This window comes from Sinohyriopsis cumingii, chromosome 8 (genome assembly GCF_028554795.1).
Source record: "Sinohyriopsis cumingii isolate HCF-2022 chromosome 8, ASM2855479v2, whole genome shotgun sequence".
Taxonomy (NCBI): domain Eukaryota; kingdom Metazoa; phylum Mollusca; class Bivalvia; order Unionida; family Unionidae; genus Sinohyriopsis; species Sinohyriopsis cumingii.
Window position 1 is genome coordinate 90,367,388 of NC_142968.1, and position 27,484 is coordinate 90,394,871.

General features: G+C 35.2%; 1 protein-coding gene across 1 annotated transcript in view; it reads left to right on the forward strand.

Annotated features, from left to right (window-relative positions):
• LOC149794124 (uncharacterized) overlaps positions 1-26,934 on the forward strand; it is a 38,220-nt gene extending 11,286 nt beyond the window's left edge. Inside the window, exons 3-4 of the mRNA XM_089968110.1 lie at positions 5,133-5,283; positions 9,107-26,934. Of these exons, the coding sequence (XP_089824236.1) occupies positions 5,133-5,283; positions 9,107-10,773 (1,818 nt within the window). The 3' untranslated portion in view covers positions 10,774-26,934. The remainder of the gene's footprint in view (positions 1-5,132; positions 5,284-9,106) is intronic.
• Positions 26,935-27,484: the final 550 nt, after the last annotated feature.

Here is a 27,484-nt window from a genome sequence, read left to right on the forward strand (position 1 = left end):
AGAGATAGTCATTTCATGAAGATTTCAGCCCTTGAAATTTGAGCAATCTCTTCAGTCCTTGCTTTTGATATCAGTGTTGCAATATGATATAAAAGAAAACTTTTGGGTGGCATGCACGGTCAGCCTTCTTCTGTCTCAGGGACCAAGCTTTGCAGAGTCTAATAAAATCTGTGTTGGGTTTTGGACCAAGACAAATAAATCCCAATCAAGGGTTACTTTATTTATCCCCCCAGTGGGGAAAATAATGTAACCCAGTGACTGGGATTTCCTTGTCTTGGTAGAGATACCAGCATAGGTTTTTATTTCTCACCCAATGTTTTCCAACTAAATTAAAATAACCTGCACTTTAGCAATTTAGTTAGAAGATTCAAAACAGAGTATTCATCAGGTACTACGATTACTTCTCACTCTTTATAATGAAGGGTTCTCAATAGATTTCCAAACTGTAGAGTCAATTGACCTTTGACCCCAATATCTCAAGAGTCAAACTGAAATCCTGAGAATCAGTTCATTTTGACAGTCATGAGCCCATAGCTGTGATTCCTCATTATTGGTGGTAACAAATGATGCTGAACAATGAGAAATACTTGTACAGTAGTTTTCTCTTATCAACTGCACAAATACTTTTATATACAAAAATATACCCATAGAACTATGAAAGTTATATATTATTCAGATATCAAGGATGTACATCACAGAATTGTCAGTTCACTTTTCCACTCATTCTTAAATTTTCTAAGAAAAATTTCAGAGATTTAGTCTTCTCCTTCTCCTCAGAGCTGACACTATCTTTCTGTTTCTTTGGAGTTTGAGTGTCCGAAATTACATCACTGGTAGGTTGTTTCCAAGACTGAGACAGAACAGAAAATATACTTCTTTGTGCCATTGTGATTTTGAAGTTCAGGGTATATGCACTGAGTGTTATGTCTGTTTAGTTTTTTCTGAATGATCCGTAAATTAAAACATTTGAGGTTTTAAACATTTTGCTGTTTGAAGCAAATTAATTGCCATTAAAACACAATTGAATGCTGAAAACTGGCTTCGCAAGAAGCCTTATATTGACATTTTTTTGTTGTTGTGGGGTTTAACGCCATTTTTCAGCACACGATAGGCTATACATGGCGGCCAGTAATAATGGTTGAGGACGAACCTGGTAAAACCCTGAAAAGAACCACCGACCCATGAGAAGCTACTGGCAAGCTTTCTCACATACCCACATTGGCTGAATCCAAGACTCGAACCGCCAGAGACAGAGGTGAGATGGCAGTGATCCGTAATGGAGAGCACTTTAGACCACTCGGCCATTCGGGGCCCCTTCACATTTTGTCTACCTGATTATAATTTAAAGCACAAACATTGCCAATATTTTATCAGAAATGAATCCAATGAAGTCATAAGTGATAATGGATTCTTAAACATCCCATCAAATGAAGCAAATTGCCAATAAAACAATTCAAGTTGTCAAGTTTGTCCACTTACTTTGACAACAGGCTTTGCAAGCTGCCATTAATTTCTGTATATGCTCCAGTTCTGATAATTAGATTATAATTTGATGTCCAAACATACCAGTCCTAATAAATGATCAAAAGGCAGTTGTTTCATGTCATAATCATTTCCTCTTCCTCTAGCATAAACATAAAAAATAATCTCAACACAATCTAACCTAATTCATTTGCACCTGAGCCTGACCTGAAATCAATAAACAGTTAGTTCCACCCAGTTCATATATATTTTCCATTGGAACAATATTATTGGTTGGCAAGGTGTAACTGTAGTGAAGCAGATATCAGTCAGTGCCTACTACAGTAAATTTGTTCTGGACAGCATACACTTAGTAAGAAACTGGAGGAGGCAGATCAAGAAGGGTAATCAAGATTGGTGACCCAGCCCAAATCTACATGCATCAAAAAGATGCACAAATCAAAATTTCTTAGTGTCAAAAATGGGTCATATTTAAATTCCAAACGTCAAAACCTGAAGGTTCATCAGGTTTCATACTCTTTTATGGAAATCTGAATATTTATCTAAGTAGAATCTAGCTATATATGCCACACTTATGCCTCAAAACCTGAGGGTAAGCGTCCATTGAAAACCATGATAAAGTTCATCAGGTTTTGTACTCTTTTATGAAAATCTGAATATTTATCTAAGTAGAATATAGCTATATATGCCACACTTAAAATAGAAAAAAAATCAAGGGAAAAAGTTATAATTGTTATGTGTTGTTTTGTCCTTATGCTGCACTGTAAGATGAATATGTTAATGAGAGCAATGGGGAGACCTGTTGATTCTAACTATGTAAGTTCTGTGCTTGAGAAAAATAGAAACATATTGATATTATTACTGTACTTTCACATTTAATCAATGGATGTCTTGTGAAAATAACAATAAGTAATTAATATCTTTTATGTGGTTAAATTTAATTTTCATCAGTTATAATTTGGAAAATGCTTTGTGGTAGGCAGTGGTATGATATTGTGCAGTACATTATGGCTACTGGGTACACAGTTCTTAATGAAGTGTGTAGTGACATCAGGAAATGTCTAATTTATGACTTTCTTGACATTTATATTTTCTGCCCTGAAAATATGGCAGGTGCTGCTGTCACTAGTGGAGTGATAGACTACATGGAAATCTTTTTGTAAAATAGCATGTGGACTGATGAATGAATTGCCCTGGTTGGTAAGTGCAGGAGTTTTCATTTGCAGTCGCATTATCATGTTTGATTCAACTTGGGCAGATTGTGGGTGTTTGACAAAGTCTGAAGAAACTAGTTTGACGTAACACATTTCTGGCTTTTGTAGGCTTTGCAGTAGCCCTTGAGAGTGTTTGGATTTATGTGACCATAGATGCATATTGTCTGTGTGTTGAGAGCTCGACTTGTTGTTTGATTTTATAACAACTCTGTCAGGCACAGCAGAGGACAACAAGGGTTTCTTCTTTTTAAAAGTAGTTCCTAGGACATGGACACCATGACAGAGACATCTGGACTGAGATAAGAAAAGTAAGGTTAGCAAAACATGTAGATTTCTCTGTAACATGGGTAAGAAAATAATCTGTAATCCTCTGGGTCCAGTGGCTTGGCCCAGTTATCTACCATACTGTTTCAGTGGTATCAAGGGAAGTCAAGTTAAGGGTTAGTGCCCTTTGTATGTGTTAGATGGAGATATTTTCATCTTTTTGGAGGGCTGGATTCGGGAGGTAGCAATTCTATATTCCAAATAAAAGTATTTTTGGAGAAAGATAATTTACTTTAAAAATGTGCTTTCTGATCTACATATTAATCTATTTGTTAATTTGCATAGATCATTTTTAATAACTTTAATTATCGGTTTATGATTTTAAGATACAAAAGAAAGATAACAAGAAGGAAACATTCTTTATTTGTAAAAAGAAATGAAACATGATTTTCTTGAAACATCTGATATGGTATTTGACCTTGGCTTTTTAATTTTCTTTTACTTTAGGTGTGATACTATGTTGTTGAAATTTGCAGCAAACTCAGATCTCCCAAGGACAAGTTTTTTTTACAATTTCCAGTCAGCTTGTCTCAGACTTTGTTAAAATGAAGGCTTATTTTTGTTTTGTTTTTACCTGTATATGACTCCACATCATGCCACTGCACCACATCAACCTGCTTCTCCCCAAAACAACGTGGATTTAATATTGCATTCCCTATTGACATTTCTCAAAAGTTGTAAAAGTTTGAATAGAAAGAGGAAGGTAGGGTTTGACATTTTCAGGGTGCAAAGATATTGCATGATTCATCGCAATATTATAACTGCTGGGACCCCATGTGGTCGATTAGTCTAAAGCTCTCAACTTTACTGAGCACTACCTCTGTTTACTTGTGTTTGAGTCTTGGGCTAGACCGATATAGGTATGTGAGAAATCTTGCCATTAGCTTCCTGTGGATCGGTTGTTTTTACCAGGGTTTCCCATGTTCTTCCTCCACCCAATATCTTGGCTGCCATGTATAGACTATCATGTGCTGAAAAATGACTTTGGTGGTGCTCTACAGTTTCATATTTTGCATTATGGTTAGAATTTTTAAGAAAGAGAATTTCACTGAGTTTCCTTGCTGGTTATACTGTCTATTTAAGAAAAGAACTTCTGTATCTTAGGTATTGTTCAAAGAACCTTTAATTCCCTTTATTTTGGTGTATGATTGATAGGTGTAATATGGGTTATAGAGTATACAGCTTGGCCTTACTCCAGATGTGCACCTTTCAAAACAGCTAATAACTGTGTTTACATTTTATATATTTGGTAATTCATTCATTGCACTTTCAAAAGCTGGTATTGCCTAGTTGGGCAAAATTCATTTTCCCTATTTTAATAGATGCTAAGGATTTTTTAGTATAAGGGAGCAGTCATTTCAGTTAGCAGTGTGCTTAGATCATGTACAATTTCCATAAGTACAGTATCCAAAGAAATGTCAGCCACATTACATTAAAGCAGCATAGAGGTATGCCAACATTCTCTCCACTGTTCATGTTTTAAATGCAAACAACTTCACCTTACACATGTCACTCTCTCAAATATACATACTAACTGGTGAGCACCCCCTATAAACCCAAAATAACAACACAACAATTTATAACTGTGCTAGGTAATTACTTCCCAAGATTAAAGGTAGTGTACAATTCACACTTTACTGTATCCCAAATATACTTTTAAACATTTGAGATGTTTTGCCATTAATGTGATAACTGATTTATGATTTACTGGAAATCATTCACACGCCAGTCTCATTACCTTGTTAAGTTGTTGTTGTTGTTGTTGTGGCGTTTAACACCATTTTTCAGCACAAGATTAGCTATACATGGCGGCCAGTATGAATGGTGGAGGAAGAACCCGGAAAAACTCTAGAAAGTACATATGGCAAAACTGATTTCACCATTACAACATCGATATAATCATCCTTATGATTTTGTGGTGAAGTCTGTGATTGTCATACACAGTGAGGTTTACATCATAGCACAATGTATAGGCATTTTGATTATTTGATCTGAGCATCATTGGTGTCATCTATAACCATCTCGCCAATGTGGTGGCAATGTATGATATGGCATGTTTACAGCTAAATAGTCCTCTTGTCAACTTCATTGTGTTTCTTTTTCTCCAAACAGGTGAAGCAGTTAGAGGAGTCTGGAGAGGAATGTGCCATTTTGACAGCCAACATTACCAGTGGTACTGTTGGATTCCTGGGTTCATTCAAGGGGGAGGGATTTCTCCATCGGCAAGAGAACATTCAGTCTCAGTTTCTCTCATACTGCCAAGGTAACTTGTTTGTATCTCATTTTTTTCTGTAAGCATAGAGAGAAAGACAGCAACTGACAGTGTTGTCAGTAGCCTACTGCATAATAATGCCAGTGTTGTCACTAACCCTACTTCATAATGATGACAGCGATATATCATAAAGGGTGTAAGTCTTTCGATTGACAAATAATGAATAATTTGTGTCACAAGATTTGTACGCACATACAGATACGCCCCTTTTCTGTGTTCCAACACGCACAGAAAAAAAGCATTGAGATGTAGGGCAAAAAAATGTGTCTGCTGACCATCTCCATTTTTCCTTGCCAACCCAAACATTTTTTCATAGAGGGTAAAACAGAAAATAAATAAAACAATTCCTAAAATTGATTTATGCATCTAATGGAGCAGGTTTTTCCCAGTTTGAAGTGCTTAGTACATATTTTATATATATATTTATTTCCTACCAGCCTTAATTTTAAAACCAGTGCAAAAGGAAATCTGCATATTTGTTTGTTGCCTAATTGACAAAATATCTAAATTTTATTTAAGCCAGCTCTTGTTCAGTTATTAAGACATTAAATTGTTATACGCTGCTGTTGTTGTTTTTATATTGTGATTTTATGTGCATATTTTCTAATTTTTCCAACATGAAAATTACTTTTTACTCCCAAGGTACACTTTTCTACGCCTTTACCTTTACTGCCGCCCCCCCCCCCCCCAAAGTCATTACATGGCACATTATAAACAATGCTAATATACATACCTGGATGTTTATTTTTTATTCACCACAAGGTAACCACAAGACAGTCAAAAGTGTACTTACATTTGGTTTATATGATGTTTTCCTGTTTTTAGCAATGTAAATCTCATTATCTTGGTTCTTTTTAAAAGTAAGTTTCTACAAAAGCACAGCAAATATGGCAGGTCTTCTTCTCTGTATTGTCATGTATAATGGTGTTTAGGGTTGTTTCGGATATTAAATCTGCCATAATCATGGAACCTATTAAATTAATGGACAAAGTTAAGAATGATTGTTTTGTTTATTTCTTCCAGTTGTATGAATATGCAAATTTTCAGTTGAGTTGTACCAACACGCAATTCCTGAAGTGAAATTCTACATTTACCATAGGAAATGTCCTGATTTAGTCATGATTCTTTGTTTTCTTTTAATTTGATTTGATTTTTCTGAAAACAGAAACAGATTTTCGGAGTTGAGTTCCAATGAAATACCGGGTTTAAGTAATAATGTTATTTCTAACAATGGATTTGATGTTGTCATCCGATACATGTATCAGCATTGAATTGTCCTCAGATTCCAGTGACACTGATGTTGATCAGCCAGATTAGTTGACAGATTTGCATGATAAAGACACCAATCTTCTTATTCAACTGTCAGGACTGTCATATAATTTGCCTGAAACAGCATCAGAACTTAAGTACATGTAATTTCATTTGTATCTTCTAATCATCACTTGTTGAAAATATTGTAATTGAAACAAATTTGCAGCTGAAAAACAGGAGGAGGATGAAACTTGTGATTTCAAACTGGACAGACCTAAGTATGCCTGAACTGTCTTCCTTTCTTGGCATGATGATTTTTGTGGGCATAATGCAGTCCACTGGCTGTATTTTTTGTTGGTTGAATGGTAGGCTTCTTTCAGACCAAAGGATTAAAGATGTAATGCCAATAAAACAGTTTGAAAAACTGATGCAGCACTTTCACGTAAATGATGACACCACAGATTTCTCTGCCGATTAATCTGATCATGATCAGCGTCACAAAGTATGTCCTGCACGAGATGAAGTTCTAACCAACATTAAGAAGACATACAAAACTTGACCAGATTAAACAGCATCAGATATCCTCAAACTACACTCAGCCATGTCCACCCTGTCCTGTCTCTCTATACTTAAAAATAACTAAATGAAAATCTAGTCTTGTGATTGGGTAAAAGCTATAAATATTGTTTTGCTAATGTAGCAAATGAAACTAAAACTTGCACCATAAGAAAAAAATACATAACTTTTCAAAATATAAAATAGATACATTTTCATTACTTGATCCAGTTGAAAAGTATGATTTCAAATTCATTAAATCATCTTTCTAGAAGATATGAGATGACTAACTCATATGCTTTGAAATCCTGTTATGTATATTTGATTTAATTTATATTTGACTTAATTTAATTGTTTGTAAGTTTTATAATCTTTTTATTTTTGTTTCATTACATGTTAAGTAACATAATTTTGTTTAATTGAATTTGAGACTTTCCAGAAATTATTTTGACCTGATTGTTTTGTCATAAACACCAAACTTTGTATCTTAAAAGCTGACCTAGTTCCTGGCCTTGATTGAGAATCAAGTAAACAACTTTTTTTAAAATATGTATTTTTATTGTGGGATACATAGAGTGAGATCGAGGCTGTACTGGAATATTTGACCATAGACATGTAAATAGCTTCTAAACTGTTCTAGAATGTGATCACGTGACCCTCATTGGGGCATCTGTTTTGCGCAGTATTGAGATTTTATACTGATGTCTATAGAGAATTTAGTCAGTTTGGGCTTTTACCTTGGACACTGGAAAGTGTTTTGTTGTGACCAGTTTGGAGTTACATTTTAATTTTTATTCAGATTATTTGGATTCTAAAGAATTCTTTTTCCTGAAAATATTTCAGTGCACATACAGAATTCTTGGACAAAGACATTTCTTTATTTTATTTGGAATTAAAACACTGGAATATTATTTTCTGTGGTTCACAAAGAACTGTAAACACATCAGTTCTATACTGATTATGTCATTACATCAGTTCCAGTCAGGACTGTTTATAAATCTTACATATTACAGGCATATATTAAAGTGGGTCTTTTCTGGATTTTTTTCACAGATTAGTGAAAATCCAGTTTTTTAAAACATGACCACATGGGGGGAAGCAAGAAATTGTTTTAGCATGACAAGTCATGGCAGGTATGTATCAGCATGTTCAGCCACTGGTAACAGCATAAAGGAGTCATTAAAAAGATTTATCCCATATATGATTGAAGTACTTATCATTCAGTAGCGACCACTCCAGTTGCCTAGTGGTTTCAGCGTCCGCCTCAGATGCGGGAGGTCATGGGTTCAAACCCTGGCTGAGTCATACCAAAGACTTAACAAAAATTGTACTAACAGCTGCCTCGCTTGGTGCTCAGCATTAAGAGGTTAGCGTTCGGAATGGTCGGCCTGGTGTCAGGATAAAATGACTGGGTGGGACATGATGCTACATGTCTGCGGCATGATGCCCCAGTACTAGACATCACCGCAAATTGTGTCAAGTGAGTATTTCCTTGTTTTCTTTTCAAGTTTGTGTGGGGTCATCAGATCCCTTCTCCCACCTTGCACTAATGGTCTTTGTCTTAAAATAATTGACTATTGGGCATGTGCTGGGTCATAGGAATCTTCCAGAAATCTCCCCCCCACCTCCATGGGAAGATGAATTCTCATCATATTGGTGAAGGCAATTTCTCTAAAAAGAGTAGTTACACAACAGCAGCAAGTAAATATTGCATCATTAAAATCAGTCTCCCCCCACCCACCAACTGCATATTGAAATCTTGCTTTAAAATATTTAACCAATCAAAACTTAGCATTTGATTATTTTGAGTAAGATTTCAATGTCAGGAGAAACATTACTTGAAAGGTTGAGTTAAGTTCAATTATGGCAGAGCGAGGTGATTTTCAGTGAAGAACTGTAGAGATAGAGATTGGGGGGCCCACAGTTTTTGGTAATTGTAATTATTTTAAGGCCATATGTGCCAAATCTAGGCATTCAGCTACTGACACATTTTATCTCTTCATTTCAGGCCAAAGAAACCATTCTGAAGGAACACCTTTGTTTCCAAGACAAGAGTATCATGTCTCTCCTTCAGTATTATCCATTGCAACAAGTTCTACAAGTACTTGCCTGAATTCCTCACCCCAGCATCATGAACCAAGCCATGTTAATGACTCAGATATGCAAGGCACTGCTACCTCCATCCAAGGTCAGCCCTTAGGCCAAAGACGGGGAGCAAAGTTTGGCATTGCTGACAAGTTACTAATAAAGGCCAGTGAGGGAGGCTATTCCAGTAGCATTGAAAAATTAATGACATCACCAAACCCTGCAATCACGAGCCCAAGTCTCTCAGATGCTTCTCATTCTGTTGTTTATACCTCACCAGGTATCTTCACAAAAGGTTATACTTCACACCGAAGTGAAAGTAGTTCATCAGATGGCAGCACAAGTCCAACATCTGCAGGTGTAATGATGATACCCCCTGCTCATGGAAACAGGACGTCACAGGGCAGTATAGCAGAATATAAAATCAGGACCGGAAACCATCCTACCTCAACTAATACAGTTTTGTATCAAGCCCAAGACAAACCTCGGGACCGTAACAGAAATCCTTCAGATCCTGGGAATTTCTCTGTCCCAGTAGCATTATTCAAAAACACAGTGGGTGATGTAAAACATGGACATAAGTCTTTGTCCCATAGTATTGGCAAATCTTCTTCGAGTTTCTATTCTGAGGATTTTGCAGCAACAAATGTTGATGATGTTCATGAAAGACAAGATAACAATCTTGCTGGATCCAGTGGTGCAAGGTCTTTATCAGCTGATCATCAAAGTAGCCAGTATAACACGGAAGTTATGTCTCCTAACTTTGCATCAAGCAAGAGAGTTACATCCCCTGAACACCCTAGAGGGGATGTAAGCACTATTGATTTTTCCAATATTGCCAGTATTGACTTGTCCACTCAGTCTGCTACAGTTATCGGGAAAAGTACAAAAACCAGTCAGCTTCGAAAAACATCTCGTGACAGTAGCTCAAATGTTGGTTGTGATAGCATGCGCAGAAGGAAACCTGTTAATGTTGTACGCCGATTCTCTGACTCAGGCATTTATGGCTCAAACTTTGGCCATTCATCACAGTTACATGATTACTCATACTCTGACAGGCAGGATAGTTCTGACTCAGATTTTAACTCACTAGTGATTGATTTGGATGAGACGTCTGATGTACTTGGCACACATAGTGAAGGACTTGATTTGAGTCACAAAAGGCCTCGAATTGAATCTACACATGTTAAGCAGCCAGAGAGCACCACATCAGGTTATGAGGACACTTCATTAGAGCACTTCAGTTACCAGATGGGTCAGACTCAGTTGAAAAACAGAATGCTTCATGTTTCTAAGGCAGCAACAGAACATACAGCCCAGAGTGGATCTTTACAAGCCCAGTCTGTCAAAAAGTATGGGAAAGGAAATTTTATTAAAGTTGCTACTGGCTATCAGTGCCGTATTTGTAGCCGAATTATTCGGCATATGAACAATACAACAGCACATATGAGAATCCATGCGACTGTAAAACCATATAAATGTCAAGTGTGTAATCAGCAGTTCAAGTATGAAGTTGACCGTCGATACCACTTTTCCAAGCAGCATGGAGATTTATTCGCAAAAATGTACATGCCTCATGCACAAACATAAAGATGGGAGGCAGCACATGACTAAAGAAGTAATCAAGGTTTAATTTGAAAGTGTTTAAGTTAGCCATTGAATTTGGAATCATAGCTTTTTCAGGTTACTGCTTAATTTCAAGGTAAAGTTTAATGAACCAAATTTTTTTGTCAGTAACCCAGACTAGTCAAACTATATCAACACAGTACTGCAGGGCACAAATCACCACTTGAAAACCATGGTCTTACATAAAAACATAGTAGATTTATAGTGAACTGTATTTTTTTTATAATTATTTACTGCAAAAAAAGTACTCAGCAGAAAGTGCAAAATGGACAGTAATGAAATAAGACACAGAGGACTGCTGTTTATTAATACAACTTTGCACTTTATATTTGTGTTTGTTGATCATCAGGAATATCAGTAAATATTACATGCAGTGCCAGAAAGCTTCCTTTGCACAGGTTACATGTGCTGAATGCAAAATATGACTGTTTGCATAGCTTCATGAGATGTCATTCAGTAGGTGACTCTCCTCCATACATTTTACCTACCATATATACTCACCAAAAAGTCCAACTGCAAACAATATAGTCTGTGATCTACAGTTGTATAATATGCCAGCTAATTAGGGTCTGTTTTTTTAATTTTTTTTTATTTTACTAATTACTCCTAAACTGCACAGACCTGTATTTCCAGGTTGTTGTGCAAGGTCAGATCTGGGTCTGTGCAGTTTGCAGTTGGGCTTATTAACAAGTATAGATAGCATTTCGCATTAACTCTGAGTGTCAGTTCAGTCTTAACAATCAATTGCAGTTTTTATCCAAGAAACCCTTGCTTGACAACAAGCTTACCTTCAGCAAATATTTACAGAGGATATCCTTTTCTTATAAGCCCAGCTCCTACCCCATAGTCTTGGAAGAACTACAGTATACAGACAGATTTGGATGATTATTTGTTATACAGTCTGTGGTCTCCTATACAGCCACTCTATTCCATGCAAACTTTCCCTGACAGCTTACTCCTATTCAGATTTCTTTTACAGCCACATTGTGCCATGAAAACTTTCCCTGACAGCATAATCCTATTCCAATTTCCTAAACAGCATCATTGTGCCACGCAGATGCTCCCTGACAGCTTAATCCTATTCAGACTTACAAAATAGCCACATTGTGTCATGAAAACTTTCCCTGACAGCATAATCCTGTTCAGATATTACATCAAAGCTGTGTGCACTGTGCTGAGTTTATGTGATCTCCATGCTTTTCTAACATATTTTGCTGCCCATCCATGTGTTTGTGTACAAGTAATGCCACCCAATATTTCCCATGAGCTAGAGACTTCAGAGTTGGGCTATGATTAGTAGTGGTCCGCAGATGTGTACAACAGATTTGACAACTGGATTGATCCTTCACTTGTGGGGTTTGGGAGATGGGGACACCTTTGCATAACTGTGTAATGGGAGGGTGTAGTGACAGTGGGAAAATTATGAGGATAATGTTACTCTATTGTAGATGTTTTGTTGAAGACTTTGTTTCTTTTGTTGATGTTAAGTTTTCAACTTGTTAAGTTCTTGATCCAAACATCCAAATATTTACTACTGTCAGGTCAAGGTAGTTGAAAGCACACATTGATGGAGTAGTTGTTAAAAGGGTGAAAACAAGCACTTAAGCAGAATTTTAGAGGAATTGTCAAAATGTTTTATTTCCAATATATGAAATCATCTTGACTTTTTTTCCATAACATGGTTCTTTCCTGGTCTTAAATTATTTGTTTTTTCCCTTCACTTTAGCATGATGAATATTATTTCATGAAAAGAATTTTTGATTTCATGGGGAGGAATAAATGATAGGAAAGATCAATTCTATAGTCATTTTTTATTTAATTTAACCATTATTGTTGTTTGCAAAGTGATTCTGTTTTATGGATTGATGATGTCTATCTATACATTGTTGATCAGGCATCAACACTAGATTAGTGGTTTGTGTTTGGTAATTTTTCAGACATTATTGCTAGTGACTGTGAACTATATTTCATGATTCATTGATTTTTGCTTGCCTTTGCTTAATGCTTAATGCACATTTTCTCTAGAGTTGGATAGATGTTAACTCGGTTGTTTGTTTTTTTTCTGTCTCATTCCTGCTGTCATATATTTTGGTATTAAATTTTCATCATAAAGATTATTAGACCCTTAAGTCAAAACTAGATCACCATTGCCTTTCTTGACTTGCATTTACTTTGTGTTTCACATGGTTTTTCAGAAACTATTGCCTGCATTTAACTTGTAATTTATCTGCCTCATGAGAAGTACTACAGTTTTCAGTAAAATGTCACTGTGACCTATATTTTATACTCCAGTGATGCATTCAGCACAGTTTCTTAAACACTGTTACTGCAGAGTGATGTCACTTGATATATGGGATGCATATAAGACACAATTTAGACTAAGCATTGCTTTGCAGTCTGACCATAACACGATTGGCATTTTTTTTGTGCTATACTTTATGTAATGTTTAGCTTTTATATATATCATTATTTAAAATGGGGGAGGAGAAAAATGTAAAATATTTTTTCTACCTTGTAATCATAATTTTTAGATTTTTTTTCTTCTTCTATTTTGGATAGTTCCACATGATGATGATTTTCTCTTTGATAAAACTGTTTTCATGTTTATTAGTTTCTGACAGATTCATTATTGTACTCATGTTGTAGCCCCATATAATGTCACGCAAACTAAGACCCCAGTTATCCAGACTCCCACCATGCCCCCAGAAAGATCACTTCTTTGTCAAATACATTCCCAGATCACATTAATTTTAGGAGAAATTCTACCTCATGCATTCAGCTCTCCTGGGTTCAAGACAGGGAAGAAGCTATTGCCCATTACCTCTTTCTAAAACAGCTATTGCTGATTACATACTAGTACCACACTTGATACTGATTACCTCCTTTTACCACAGCTATTACTGATTACCTCCTTTTACCACAGCTATTGCTGAGTACCTCCTTGTACCACAGCTATTACTGATTACATCTACTACACTTGTTACTGATTACCTCCTTTTACCACAGCTACTACTGATTACCTCCTTTTACCACAGCTACTACTGATTACATACTTTTAAAACAGCTATTACTGAGAACCACCTTGTACCACAGCTATTACTGAGAACCACCTTGTACCACAGCTATTACTGATTACATACTTTTACCACAGCTATTACTGAGAACCACCTTGTACCACAGCTATTACTGATTAATTACTTTTACCACAGCTGTTGATTACATACATTTACCACAGCTATTACCAAATACCTCCTTTTGCCACAGATATTATTGATTACATACTTATACCACAGCTATTACTGATTACATACTTTTACCACAGCTATTATTGATTACATACTTTTACCACAGCTATTACTGATTACATACTTTTACCACAGCTATTGCCAAGTACATACTTTTACCACAGCTATTACCAAGTACCTCCTTTTACCACAGCTACTATTGATTACATACTTATACTTTTACCACAGCTATTATTGATTACATACTTATACCACAGCTATTACTGATTACATACTTTTACCACAGCTATTGCCAAGTACATACTTTTACCACAGCTATTACCAAGTACCTCCTTTTACCACAGCTACTATTGATTACATACTTATACTTTTACCACAGCTATTATTGATTACATACTTATACCACAGCTATTACTGAGTACATACTTTTACCACAGCTATTACTGATTACATACTTTTACCACAGCTTTTATGAAGTACCTCCTGTTACCACAGCTATTATTGATTACATACTTATACCACAGCTATTACTGATTACATACTTTTACCACAGCTATTATTAATTACATACTTTTACCGCAGCTATTACTGATTACATACTTTTACCACAGCTATTACCAAGTACATACTTTTACCACAGCTATTACCAAGTACCTCCTCTTACCACAGCTATTATTGATTACATACTTATACCACAGCTATTACTGATTACATACTTATACCACAGCTATTATTGATTACATACTTTTACCACAGCTATTACTGATTACATACTTTTACCACAGCTATTATTGATTACATACTTTTACCACAGCTATTATTGATTACATACTTTTACCACAGTTATTACCAAGTACCTCCTTTTACCACAGCTATTATTGATTACATACTTATACCACAGCTAATACTGATTACATACTTTTACCACAGCTATTATTGATTACATACTTTTACCACAGCTATTACTGATTACATACTTTTACCACAGCTATTACCAAGCACATACTTTTACCACAGCTATTACTCATTACCTCCTTATACCACAGCTTTTTAGAATTATGTCCTTTTACCATAGGAAGCTGGGGCCCCGAGTGGCTGAGTGGTCTAAAACGCTCACCGTTATGGATCACTGCCATCTCACCTCTGTCTGCGTGAGTTCGAGTCTCAGCCTCGGCTAACGTTGGTACGTGATAAAGCCTGTCAGTAGCTTCTCGTGGGTCGGTGGTTCTTCCCAGGATTTTCCAGGGTTCTTGCTCCACCAATTATACTGGCCGCCATGTATAGCCTATCTTGTGCTGAAAAATGGCGTTAAACCCTACAACAACAACATCCATATGAAGCTCCCACCCATCACCTGGTTGATTACCAGTTTAATTTTACACCTCAGTGTAATAATGTCATTCTGCATTGCCTCTTAGTATCCAGCAAGATTGTTTGTTTGTTTTTTTTTTTGTTGTAAAGTATTGTGAATTAAGCTTTCCTGAAAGATCTGGTAATCTGGTGATAGTTTGACATATTTATATCAGTTTGAGGACTTCATTTTTCTGACCTGGTAAGTTGAATGTGGTATAGTCCAGACTATTTTTGTTCAGCAAAGACTGATTGAATTATTTCATTTGTGTTAATTTGAGAGCTGTTGTTGATTTATTACAGTATTTGGGTTGTTATTTCCTGTTTTTTTTTTTAAAATTTAACATTTCAGAAAACAATGGCAACAAAGTGCACAGCATGTACAAGTTCAAGGTTAGCAAAGATAATCGTGATATTCGCCTCACTAGCACGTAATGTGCATCACCAACACCTTGTAATGTTTATAGCTCTTGGTCAGAAGGGACAGAAGGATTCTTAGTCCTATGGAAAAATTTGAAAGCAAGTGATAATAGGATGAAGTCTAGAGTCATCATAGTTGTAGCTTTCACCCAGAAATGTCATCTGTTTCAAGTATAGTGGTAGATACATATACTCAAATAACACTTCCCCTCTTCAGAAAGTATCATCAGCTACCATCACATATGGGACCACTTGGGTGGCCTAGGGTTAGAGTGTCCGCCTCGGAAGTGGAAGGTCATCGGTTCGTTCCCTGGTTGAGTCATACCAAAGATTTACAAAAATGGTACTAACAGCTGCCTCGCATGGCACTCAGCATTAAGAGGTTAGTGTTAGGACTGGTCTGCCTGGTGTTGGGATAATGTGACTGGGTGGGACATCATGCTACATGTCTGTGGCATGATGTCCCAGTGCTAGACATCACTATAAACTGTCACACTGCCGACATTGTAGTGATATGACTGAAAAGTTGTTAAAGCAACGTTAAAAATGCAAATCACACACACACACACACTATCACATATCGACAGCTAGCAACAGACAATTTAATGGCACTACATGTGTCATGTGACACACTAGTCCATTGTGTTGATAAAGGGTAGTTCAGAACACAGCAGCACAGTTGTTTTTTGTCAGACGAATTTTTGTCAGGGAGTGGTATCACTCTTTTGTAGCTGGCGAGCCAATAAGCCAACCAGCCCTCTAGCCTTCCTTTCAGCCTTCCTCCTTGACTTTTGTCCCAGCAAAACATATATTGTCACTTGCCCAGCCTCCACTTTGCACCAGGTCCTGCGATTTCATTCCAACAGCACAACCCTGGTCCGTGTGCACATAATGAAATGACAAACTGGCTCTTGACTGCTTACCTCAGAGTTATTTCAGTGTTGTTGTTGTCTAGATTTAAGCTGTCATTTTTTTTCTTTCCATTTTGTTATTTTTGTCTAAAATACTTTTTCTCCAACGTGCCCATTTTTGTCCAGATAAACTGCCATTGTGGGAAATCTGCATTAAATACACATTCAGTCTTGTTAAATATCGTCCAAAGGAGGAGACCATTTTTTAACAAAATTAATTACTTTCTCAAATATTTTCTGATACCTCCAATGTGAAAACTGAAATAATTGCTAATTATGAAAATTTGTGGCATTAATATGATAGTTTTAAACTTGGGTACAGCTTATTTATGCCCGCTTTTATTGTTATGCACCTTCCTTAACATCACCTTTGACCTACACCAGCTTATAACATGACCTGTCATCCTATTATGACCTTTCCGTTGATCTATCTGTTCCATATTTCATTTCTGCATGATGAATCAAATTCTCAACAATCTACTTTTACCATGCTTTGTAAGGAGGTTGCGTTTAAGGCGCAAGCAAGAAACTTACAGCTATAGGGCTTCCCTTGTCATTGTCACAAGGCCTTGACCAAATTTTGTAAATGGATTGCATTTGACATAAGAAAGAAGCCCATTGATTTTGGAGTGAAATCGCCATGGTCACAGTTACTGTAGAAAGGAGGGAAAATGGTTTATGCACTTTATTTTGAGTTCCTTTTTTGCCAACTTTGACAAGAGAATGTGGATGGCTTGCATTTTGAGACCAGGAATATACTTATTAATATTGAGGTCAGAGATCAAGGTCACAGCGATTGAATGAAGAAGAAAAATTTAGTTCTACAGAACTGCTTAAATTTTATGCCACCAAGTTTTTGTAGATAGTGTGCAGTTTAGAAAAGTAAAACACCTATGTGGAGGGTGGCTTGTTTAAAAGGTCAAAATTTAAGGTCAGAGAAACCCTAAGAGGAAAAAAAAAAATTTAAAAAAAAAAAACAATGCTAATTATATGGCATAAACTATAACCTAAGGTATTGGATGGCTTGCATTTGAGATAAGAAAGATACCAATGCATTTTGGGGTCGGGGTAAATTTTACCAAGACCAAAATTAAGAAAAAAGCTTTCACAGAATAATTACATTTGTTTCTTTAACCTTTGCCAAATTTTGTTGATTGATTGCATTTAAGACATGGAAGAAACTTATTGATTTCAGATTCAAAAGGTCACATTTCCAGCCAATAAATGAGGGTTTTATATCAAAGAAGTATAATAATATGGTTTACCCAATGTTTGGCATATAATGTACCATTTAAGATACTCTTTTTGCAGTTCGTATTACCTAACCTTCCATATTTGTTCAGGGAGATGAAAAATCAGTACAAAACAGTCAGAAGAAAGCAGTATCATATCATTGGTGTTTTAAACAAGTGGTGAAACATAAATAAGGGATTATGATCCAGTAACAAATTGAGAGGAAAATTGTACAAAATAGGCAAAATCCACTATGCCATGCACTTGTCAATCTAGTGTGCAATTTGGTCTACATTGAGGTGGGACATCAGTCTGAAAAATATTACTGAGTTGACAAAGTTCTTTGTAGAACAGTTTTGTTTGTTTTCTTGTTTAGGCCTTTAACCTTCAATGGTTTCATTCTGCTAATACAGGCAGATTTGTCTCAGTTTATGGAGAAGGCTCAGTATGTGGCAAATGTATTTTAATTGTTTGCCTAAAAATTTCAACCCATTTGTAAGTACTAGTATATGAAAATTAACTTTTATGTGCATATATTGACAACGGATATGTAAGTTGAATCTTTCACTGGGACTCGACAAAATCACATTGTATTATCCTTATGCAGACATTATTGCTTAAAGTCAAGATATAGAATGTATCATTCCTCCATTGAATGTCTTAATTTGGCACTTTTTAAGCTACAAAAGTGCATTGTCAGAGACATCATGTTTTAAACTTGGCACAAGGCTGTTTGTAATCAGACTACACAGTACATTGTCTGAAACAGCACTTCTTTCATGCCAGCTTAAGGGTGTTATCAGCAGGTGAAATTATGTAATTCACATTAATATATATTTTAATCTTACCATCAGTAAGAGCTAGTGGATTAAATATATGATAATCCTTTAACTGGTGACATATTACCAGGTTGATGAACCTGCTGCCATATTTGAAACTTTTCAGCAACATGAAAATGCACCACATAATTAATGCTTAAGTGTTGTACAGAGTACAAAAACAAGCCAGACTAATATCACATCATGCTTAAGTGTTGTACAGAGTGCTAAAACAAACCAGACTAATATCACATCATGCTTAAGTGTTGCACTGAACGCTAAAACAAGCCAGACTAATATCACATCCTGCTTAGTGTTGTACTGAATGCTAAAACAAGCCAGACTAATATCACATCGTGCTTAAGTGTTGCACTGAATGCTAAAACATGCTAGACTAATATCACATCGTGCTTAAGTGTTGTACTGAATGCTAAAACAAGCCAGACTAATATCACATTGTGCTTAAGTGTTGTACTGAATGCTAAAACAAGCCAGACTAATATCACATCATGCTTAAGTGTTGCACTGAATGCTAAAACATGCTAGACTAATATTACCAGTGAAGATTAACCAAGACAGGAGTTTTTGCTTGTTGTAATTTTCCACTGAGATGAATAAAGTTCTCAGGTATTTTGTTGTGAAACTTTTACTACTGTGTTTTAAGAAAGGGAAGTATGTATTCATACTTGTGTAGTTTATTATCCTTGATGTGGACATTATGGTTTTCATGGTTTTTACTGACCAAATACTAAACCTTTAGTAGCTGCCATATTGCCTGTTTGATATATCTGCCTTCTAGTGTATATTTTTGTGTATTAAGCTTTTCTGGTTTACTGGTATATTTCATTGCAAGTTTAATATTGGGATCTTGTGGTATTTTATGAATGATTATTGTAAATCAGTATTAACTTGCAGATTATGTAAAGTTAGACTTTTTATGTATCTGAATACAAGCTGTGGGTGTTGTAACCTTTTTTGTTACATGCTGTTTGTGTGCCAGTTTTTCTTTGTACAAGTTATTGTTAACTTTTGTATAAAAAGAATCATGCATTGGACACAGAATATGCATTATAGATAAAGTAGAATAATTATGAGTAAAATTAATATTGGCTGAAAATATTGTATGAATGTTATGCATTTTTAGTATTAATCATTAGTATTGTTTGTACTAGGTATCTGTGACCGAATAATGGCAACATGTAGAACTCTGGGATATATGCATTGGATGCATGTAAAGATACACTATTTTCCCCATGCTTTTTTTTTTAATTTTCAAAGAAACCATTACTTAAACTTGATTTTATTGTACTGTGGTACTCATGGAATACACCTTGTTATAGTTTGTTATAGAAATGTCAGATTTGCTGGATGTTACTCTTATTTTCAGCCTCACTGCCTTTTCCATTCTTTTTAATGGAAAGTATTAGTATATTTCAATTTTGGTTAATCACATGTAATAAGACATGCAATTCTTGCTGAAAAAAAAATTCTTACCTCTGTTACATGTACTTTTAATCTCTCAAAATGTTACTCTTTAATTGGTAGGGCAGGATTTGATAATCTGCATCTTTACTTGCAAAAATATATGTGAAACGTTCAGGTTTTTTTAATTTAAATTTAATAAAATAATCAAACCTTAACAACTTTTTTTGAATATTTCAAGCTGAATATGTCTAGCAGCTCTTTTTGGATTTAAAAAGCAACTTTTGTCTGAGTATATAACCTTCCTAGTGTAAGAAATAGATAGTTTTTAAGGCCCACAATGACATTTGTATTGCATACAGTATTACCTTTGTTGGTTTCAGTCACAACTTTGCTTAACAGTTTCAGGTATTGTGTTGGGGCCTCTTTGTTTCATGAACACAATTCTGGTGTCTGTATTATGGAAAAATAAGAGATTAAAGAACTACAGACCCTTAATGACCCTTTAATAAGTTCACATATAAATATATTGCTGACTTGGACAACTAAAAAGATGTGAATTTTACATAAAAATATATTGCTTTGGATCCCTTAGTTCAGTCAAGAATCAGAAAACATTACAATTTTGTTCTTATACAAATTGTAAATTGGTGTGATGATATTTTTCTATTAACAGCTACTTTGACCTGTGAATAGCTTACAAGCTTGTTTGTATTATTGTTCCCCCCCCACACACAAAGATTTATGCCTCATTCTGTAAACTTCTTTAAGTAGAATGGTTTAAATCAAGGAACATGCCATGTAGGAGAATAAATTGCTTTCATGTAATTAGTCATTAAAAACAGTTTTGAAACATTGTGCAAATGCATTGCAGAAAAATAATTGCAAGTGTTTTTAAATTTGTTGCCATTTAAACAAAGTGGTGCACAGTGAATGACAAAAGTATGTGAAAACTTTTATACTGTATGTAATTAACATGCTAGTGATTAAAAGACCATGTGACTATTGTATTTTGATACTTCTGCTGAACTGTCTTCAACATTAACTGGTTTTGCAATTCTGTCATTGTTACCAATGTTTGTCAGTGAACACTGATGTCATCAATGCGTTATGTTGTTACATATTCTAATTGCCAGATACTGTACATTGTATACAGCTTAATTACCCAAATAGCAATCATGCTACCTTAATGATTTCAGTAGTTATCTAAATAGCAGTCATGCTACCATAATGATTTCAGCAGTTATCCAAATAGCAGTCATGCTACCTTAATGATTTCAGCACTTGTCCAAATAGCAGTAATGCTACCTTAATGATTTCAGGAGTTATCCAAATAGCAGTCATGCTACCTTAATGATTTCAGCAGGTATCCTAATAGCAGTAATTCTACCTTAATGATTTCAGGAGTTATCCAGATAGCAGTTATGCTACCTTAATGATTTTAGCAGTATCCAAATAGCAGTCATGCTACCATAATGATTTCAGCAGTTATCCAAATAGCAGTAATGCTATACTTTGATGATTTCAGCTGCTTTTGTTTCACTGATATCAAGTTATATTCACTGTAATTGCATTTGTTTAGCATTTGGATAAACATGTACGTGTTGAGATTTTCTCGGGCATCAGTTTATTTCAATACTTGCCATGAATATAGACTATTCATCAGCTATTAACATGCATCTTTTTTATTTTGTAATTACTGATGTTATTAGCTTGTACTATTTTTCTTAACTCAGGTGTATCATTTCAAAATAAAAGGAAAGGATGAATTGTTTCATAAGTCATTTTGTTTGTCTGTGTTTGTATGCATATGTGCAAGACATGGTTTTTTTTTTTTTTCATAATCTCAGGTGATTGGAATATACATTTAAGTGCAGGGATACTACTTCATTGATCCAGTGATATATAAAGTATGTGCACAGTAAACTAGCAGAGGTGGAAGATTCATTGGTTTCGTTTTGACCCGATTCTTTTTACCATCTTGTGCTTTCATTTCTGAGCAATGTAACCGAGCATGCATTTGATTAAATATTTGTTGTAAAATATGGGAGTACCAGTTTTCTTCAGAAAAAAACTATTTCTTATATGTAAACCATGAACCATCATAACTGCTTAACTGTATGTACAGTCCAAATCACGGCGATCATGCATTTAATTACCAAAGATTTTGTGTGCTGTCAATTAAATGACCATTTTGCATACGTCTTGTTTTCATTGTTGTGGTTATTGTTTGTGAATATCTAGCTTAATCTTTTGTCATTTGAAAAAGTTTATATAAGAAATTCCACAAATTGATCACATGATTTTCACTTCTTCCCTTCAGAGCATTGCTAAAATAGAAGCATTTCATGTTTCAGATGGGAAAGATAATTATGTGACTGTTGAGAACTTGTGTATATATCTTCTGACATATTTTTATCTCAATCAGAATGAAAGTTACTTTGGTGTAGTTATTTGTGAATGGAACATTTTGCAGTGATTTCTGTAATGTGTATCAACTTTTACATACCAGCAATTAAACAAAAAAAAAAGCCTGTCAGTATTGTTACATCTTGAAGACATTAATCTGTCTGTAATGGTTTAGTGCCGTGATCCCAATTATTTTTCAAGTTTAACCTCTTTACAAAGGTCGCATGTTTCTGCAAGCCTGTGGGTTGGACTAGTCTTCAGATGCAATACTTTTTGACAATAGTAACAAATATGTATTCTTTGGAATATTATTATAATTTCCACCAAAAAAAATGTATGCATAGAGTGCTGTGATTGTTTTCAGGTCACATTTTTATTAGTATTTACTTCAGTCTGGCATCTGTCATTTGATCCGCAGGAATATGTACAATTATTGGCTCAATCATGGCCTCATTTGTTGTGAACAGCATTCCAGTTTTTATGCATGCCAGCTTATGGTAGGGTACAGATAATTTTTTCCCTGTCTTGTTTACTTGTTTTAGAATATATTTTTGGGGTGTAAAAAAAGGTTAATGAACTATCCATTGAAATTTTTGTCTGAAACAAGAACTTGATTTGCATGGTTTACATGTTGCATAATAGATAAATATTTACTTGTAAATAGGAATTATTTCTGTAGGTCTGATAAAATGTTTGCCAAACTTTTGGACTTCTCAGTTTGTTGACATTTCTGTCATGAATGACACACAAATTTAAATGAGATTAACCTTTCTTAGAAATGTTGCCTGCATTTCAGGTAGTACAAAATTACCTCAGAAATTTGATGTACCTCATTTCTCAGAAATTTGCTGTACCTCACCACTCAGAATTAAACTTTACCTCACTTCAATGAATTACATTGTACCTCACGAGTGGATTCTGTTAAATATGCACAAAAACTGTTATTTGTAATCCAAGACAGTGTATGTGGATTTGGATTGTATTTCTTTTTTTATTGGTCATACAAGTAATATGTTAAAATAGGTTGTAGCTTTATAGTATGATATAATACAGCACATGTTTGTACTTAGCATATTTTTCAATATATATATATATATATATATATATATATATATATATATATATATATATATATATATATATATATAATTTTTCCATAACAGCATTGTCCACTTTTTCACATTTGTTTCCCTTCATTGGTCTCAAGAGCCATTCTTATAGTCATCAGAAATTTTGGAACATTACCGGTATTACTGTAGGCCAAAAGCTTATACCTCAATATACATACTAGGAACGTCGACTTGTCTTCATGAACAGATGACACTTTGGTAATAGCACCATTTTCAGTTCACTCAACTTTCGTCTACCACATTCTTGTACCCACCAGTCACTGCTCTAGACTTTTTCTTAACCTGTGTACTTCAGGCCAAAAGGTGTAAGGTTTATCTACATTCGCTTACTTTCTTGGCCATCTACACTTACTAGACTTTCTAACCAATTTCGTGGGGTTCGATCCCCGGCCCAGTCATGCCAATTTTGTTACTGCAGATTGACTCACGTTGTCCATCAGCTACAGTTACCAAATTTTGTGAAGGCATGCACTTGGGGTAGGGAATAACCCTTTTGATTTTGGGGTCAAATATCAAGGCCACTGAAAGAAGAAAACGTTTCTGCACAATAGCTTGAATACTCCATTATCTCCACATATTCCTTCAGTATTATTGGAATGATGATTAACAGATAAATTGATGATGACCTTTATATCTGGAAAATAATGTTAAACTCAAATCATGTATATATTCCTACTGGTTCCTTACTTCCTATGATGATCTGGCAATGTTCAGTATCATTTAGGATGCCCTCTTTGCTTGTTGTGCCTCACTATTTGCGATCAAAACATTTTTTAGTTTTTCGTCATGTCCATCTGTATGCCTGGAGAAGCTTGTAGCAAGATTTAGCAAAATCCACTCAAGTGAAATAGCATATTTACATCCGTATGTAAATGTTCTGATTAGTGTTTCAGGCCATGATAGTAATGTTTCACTTGTTTGGCACATTGTTAACTTTTGTTACTAGAACATTTTTTATGCAAAATTGTGAATGAAAACTACTTGAGGTAGATGAAATAAATTTGGTATGAATTTATGTGTGCATATTGCAAATGACCTGATTAGATTTTCTTGCCATTATAGCTGTAGTTTGCAAACTTTGATAAATTGTCTAAGTTTTGATCCTTTGACATTTTGTTCTGAGTATGGGCATATATGTTTTACAAACAAAAATCTATTTAGCTCTGTTTGATACTGTTGTATTTACAATAATGAAACTTGACTGTTTCTCTGACAGTGTTGTATGAACAGTAATGAAACTTGACTGCTTCTCTGACAGTGTTGTATGAACAATAATGAAATTTGTTGTATGTACAATAATGAAACTTGACTGCTTCTCTGACAATGTTGTATGTACAGTAATGAAACTTGACTGCCTCTCTGACAGTGTTGTATGTATAGTAACGAAACTTGACTGCTTCTCTGACAGTGTCATATGTACAATAATGAAACTTGACTGCTTCTGACACTTATATGTACAGTAATGCAACTAGACTGATGTAGTTGTCTTGGAGTGTACTGCTTACTAGAGGCAAATGTTGGTCACAGTGGCAAATTTGTTATGCTTCAGTGATTTTGGGGGCTTGGATGGGGTGGGTGGCATTTAGCAGTTTCTCTGACACTGTTGAATGTACAATTTTGAAGTTTGATGGATGTATTCATATTGGTGGTACTACTCACCAGAGAAAAAAGTGTATGTCACAGAGACCTATTTTTCTTGATATGCTGATTTTGTAAGGTATTTGGATCATATCAAGGCGGAGCCAGGTGATGCATAGCATATGGCAAGAGCTCTTGTGCAGTTTGGAAGTATTTCCCAGGGATTTTTTTCTTTGTACTAGTTTTTCTTACATTCAAATGTCATTCAGTCTAGTAAATATTTAGTCAAACATATTAACTTTTGTATGGATTTAGGTTTTTCACTTTTCATGGCATTTGTATTTGTTTAGACATTTGTATTGTATTGTATATCTTTACAAATATCAAAACTGTAATTGAATTGCAGTTTCTGATATGGCTTTCAGACGCCGGGTTTGTGAAGCGAAATTCATCTAGATCTGAACATGAATACCCAATTGGGTAAGATGATTTTGGACAAAAGTAAAGTAATACTAGGATAAGACCAGTCAAATAGCTTTTATACGATCCGGGCTTACATCTTTACTTGTTTCATGATTCTAGGGTAGAAAATCAATCAGCAGTGCAGAAATAGTGGCTTTTGACGATTCTTTTATCTCGGTTAATTGAGTTTGCTAATGGATATATCAGTGTTTGCCCAGTACAAAAAGATATAGCAGTGTTCGTCCATCTGTCCGTATGCAAAGTGGTTTCTCAATATAACTTGTTTTGACATGGTCTTTTGTTTTTGTAAAACTTCACATGCATTATCCTTGGGTAGAGTCAGAAACCTGTCAATCCAAGGTGTAGGTCACTGCAGCTAAAAATGTGATTTTCATCTATCTTTCTCTCTCTCTCTCTCTCTCTCTCTCTCTCTCTCTCTGAGAAATTAATTTCTGGTCCAAAATTTCTTCGAACGTTATAGGTTGATTATACTTGGGCGAGGGCTGCATCGAATCTGATATCGGGAAGTGAATTGTAAGTTTCACTGGAGGGTGGGGAGGGGCCTTGAGTAGTCAGGTTTCCTGGATCCATTTTTTTAAAATTTTTTTTTTGGTGAAGAAGCACATTCCGATTGATTCTTTGGCCCAGATGTCGAAGCGCAAGGTCAAAGGAGCTACACTTGACATGTGTGCTTATCAGAGCACCCTCTTACTTTCCTGCACCCAGTTTTTATCAACTTCACATTTGCATTACATTCGAGGAAACTCTATGTGGAGTCTGTAATTAATAACTACGAGGTCAGTGTAGATGGAATTTAAAATTGATAATGGTTTTGTTAAATTTGTAATAGTTACAGTCGGTTGGGTGGATTTTTGTACTATATATTTATTTTTTAAAAGAAGTCTTAACTGGGAGACGGATAATGTGTGATTCAGAAGCGAGCTTGTGTTCTACATGTCTTGCCCACATGCTTCCAGACTCTATTAAATGTATAGATGGTTGCAGTTGTGCGCATGAGAGATGTCGCTGAATACGTGAGATTGTAGACTCTTCGATAGTCTTTAAACATCGCTACATGATAGATTGCAGATTAGGTAAATGTATATTGAAAGTAGTCCTAATACAAAGAATAAAATTATTACAATTACCTTAGTGTTCTCATTTGTTTTTAGCCTGCTGTATGAAATCTTTATTCTCAGAGCAAGGAGTATGTGCCTATGATGTATATTCTCCCCTGTAAACACATCCTGGCTTATTGTGTCATTAAACATGGCGTGCATGTGTGTGTATGTGTGCATTGCAATGGTTAATATAGCACTTTGAAAATAAATTTGAAACCATAATGTTCATGTATCGTACGGTTTTAGAAGGCCATATGAGAATGTTACTTGGCCTGCATTCGTCGTCTGTAGTCTTTGATAAGCTTATTTGCTTCTCGAACACCAGTTAAATGAAACGTGGCTCAGTTGACTATAACATTCTGGAAGCATGGCCTTTTTATTATATATAAACTATGCCAATATATCGTCAGATATGGCCACGATTACTCGCGATAGAGAAACCTTTAAGCAGACACGCATACACATATACAAAAACACAATTTTCTATAACAGAATTATTTTATATCTAGGCCTTTTGATTTTGTGAAAATTAATCTAGTTGACGTTCAAGTGTAGCCACCATTAGTATTAAAAAAA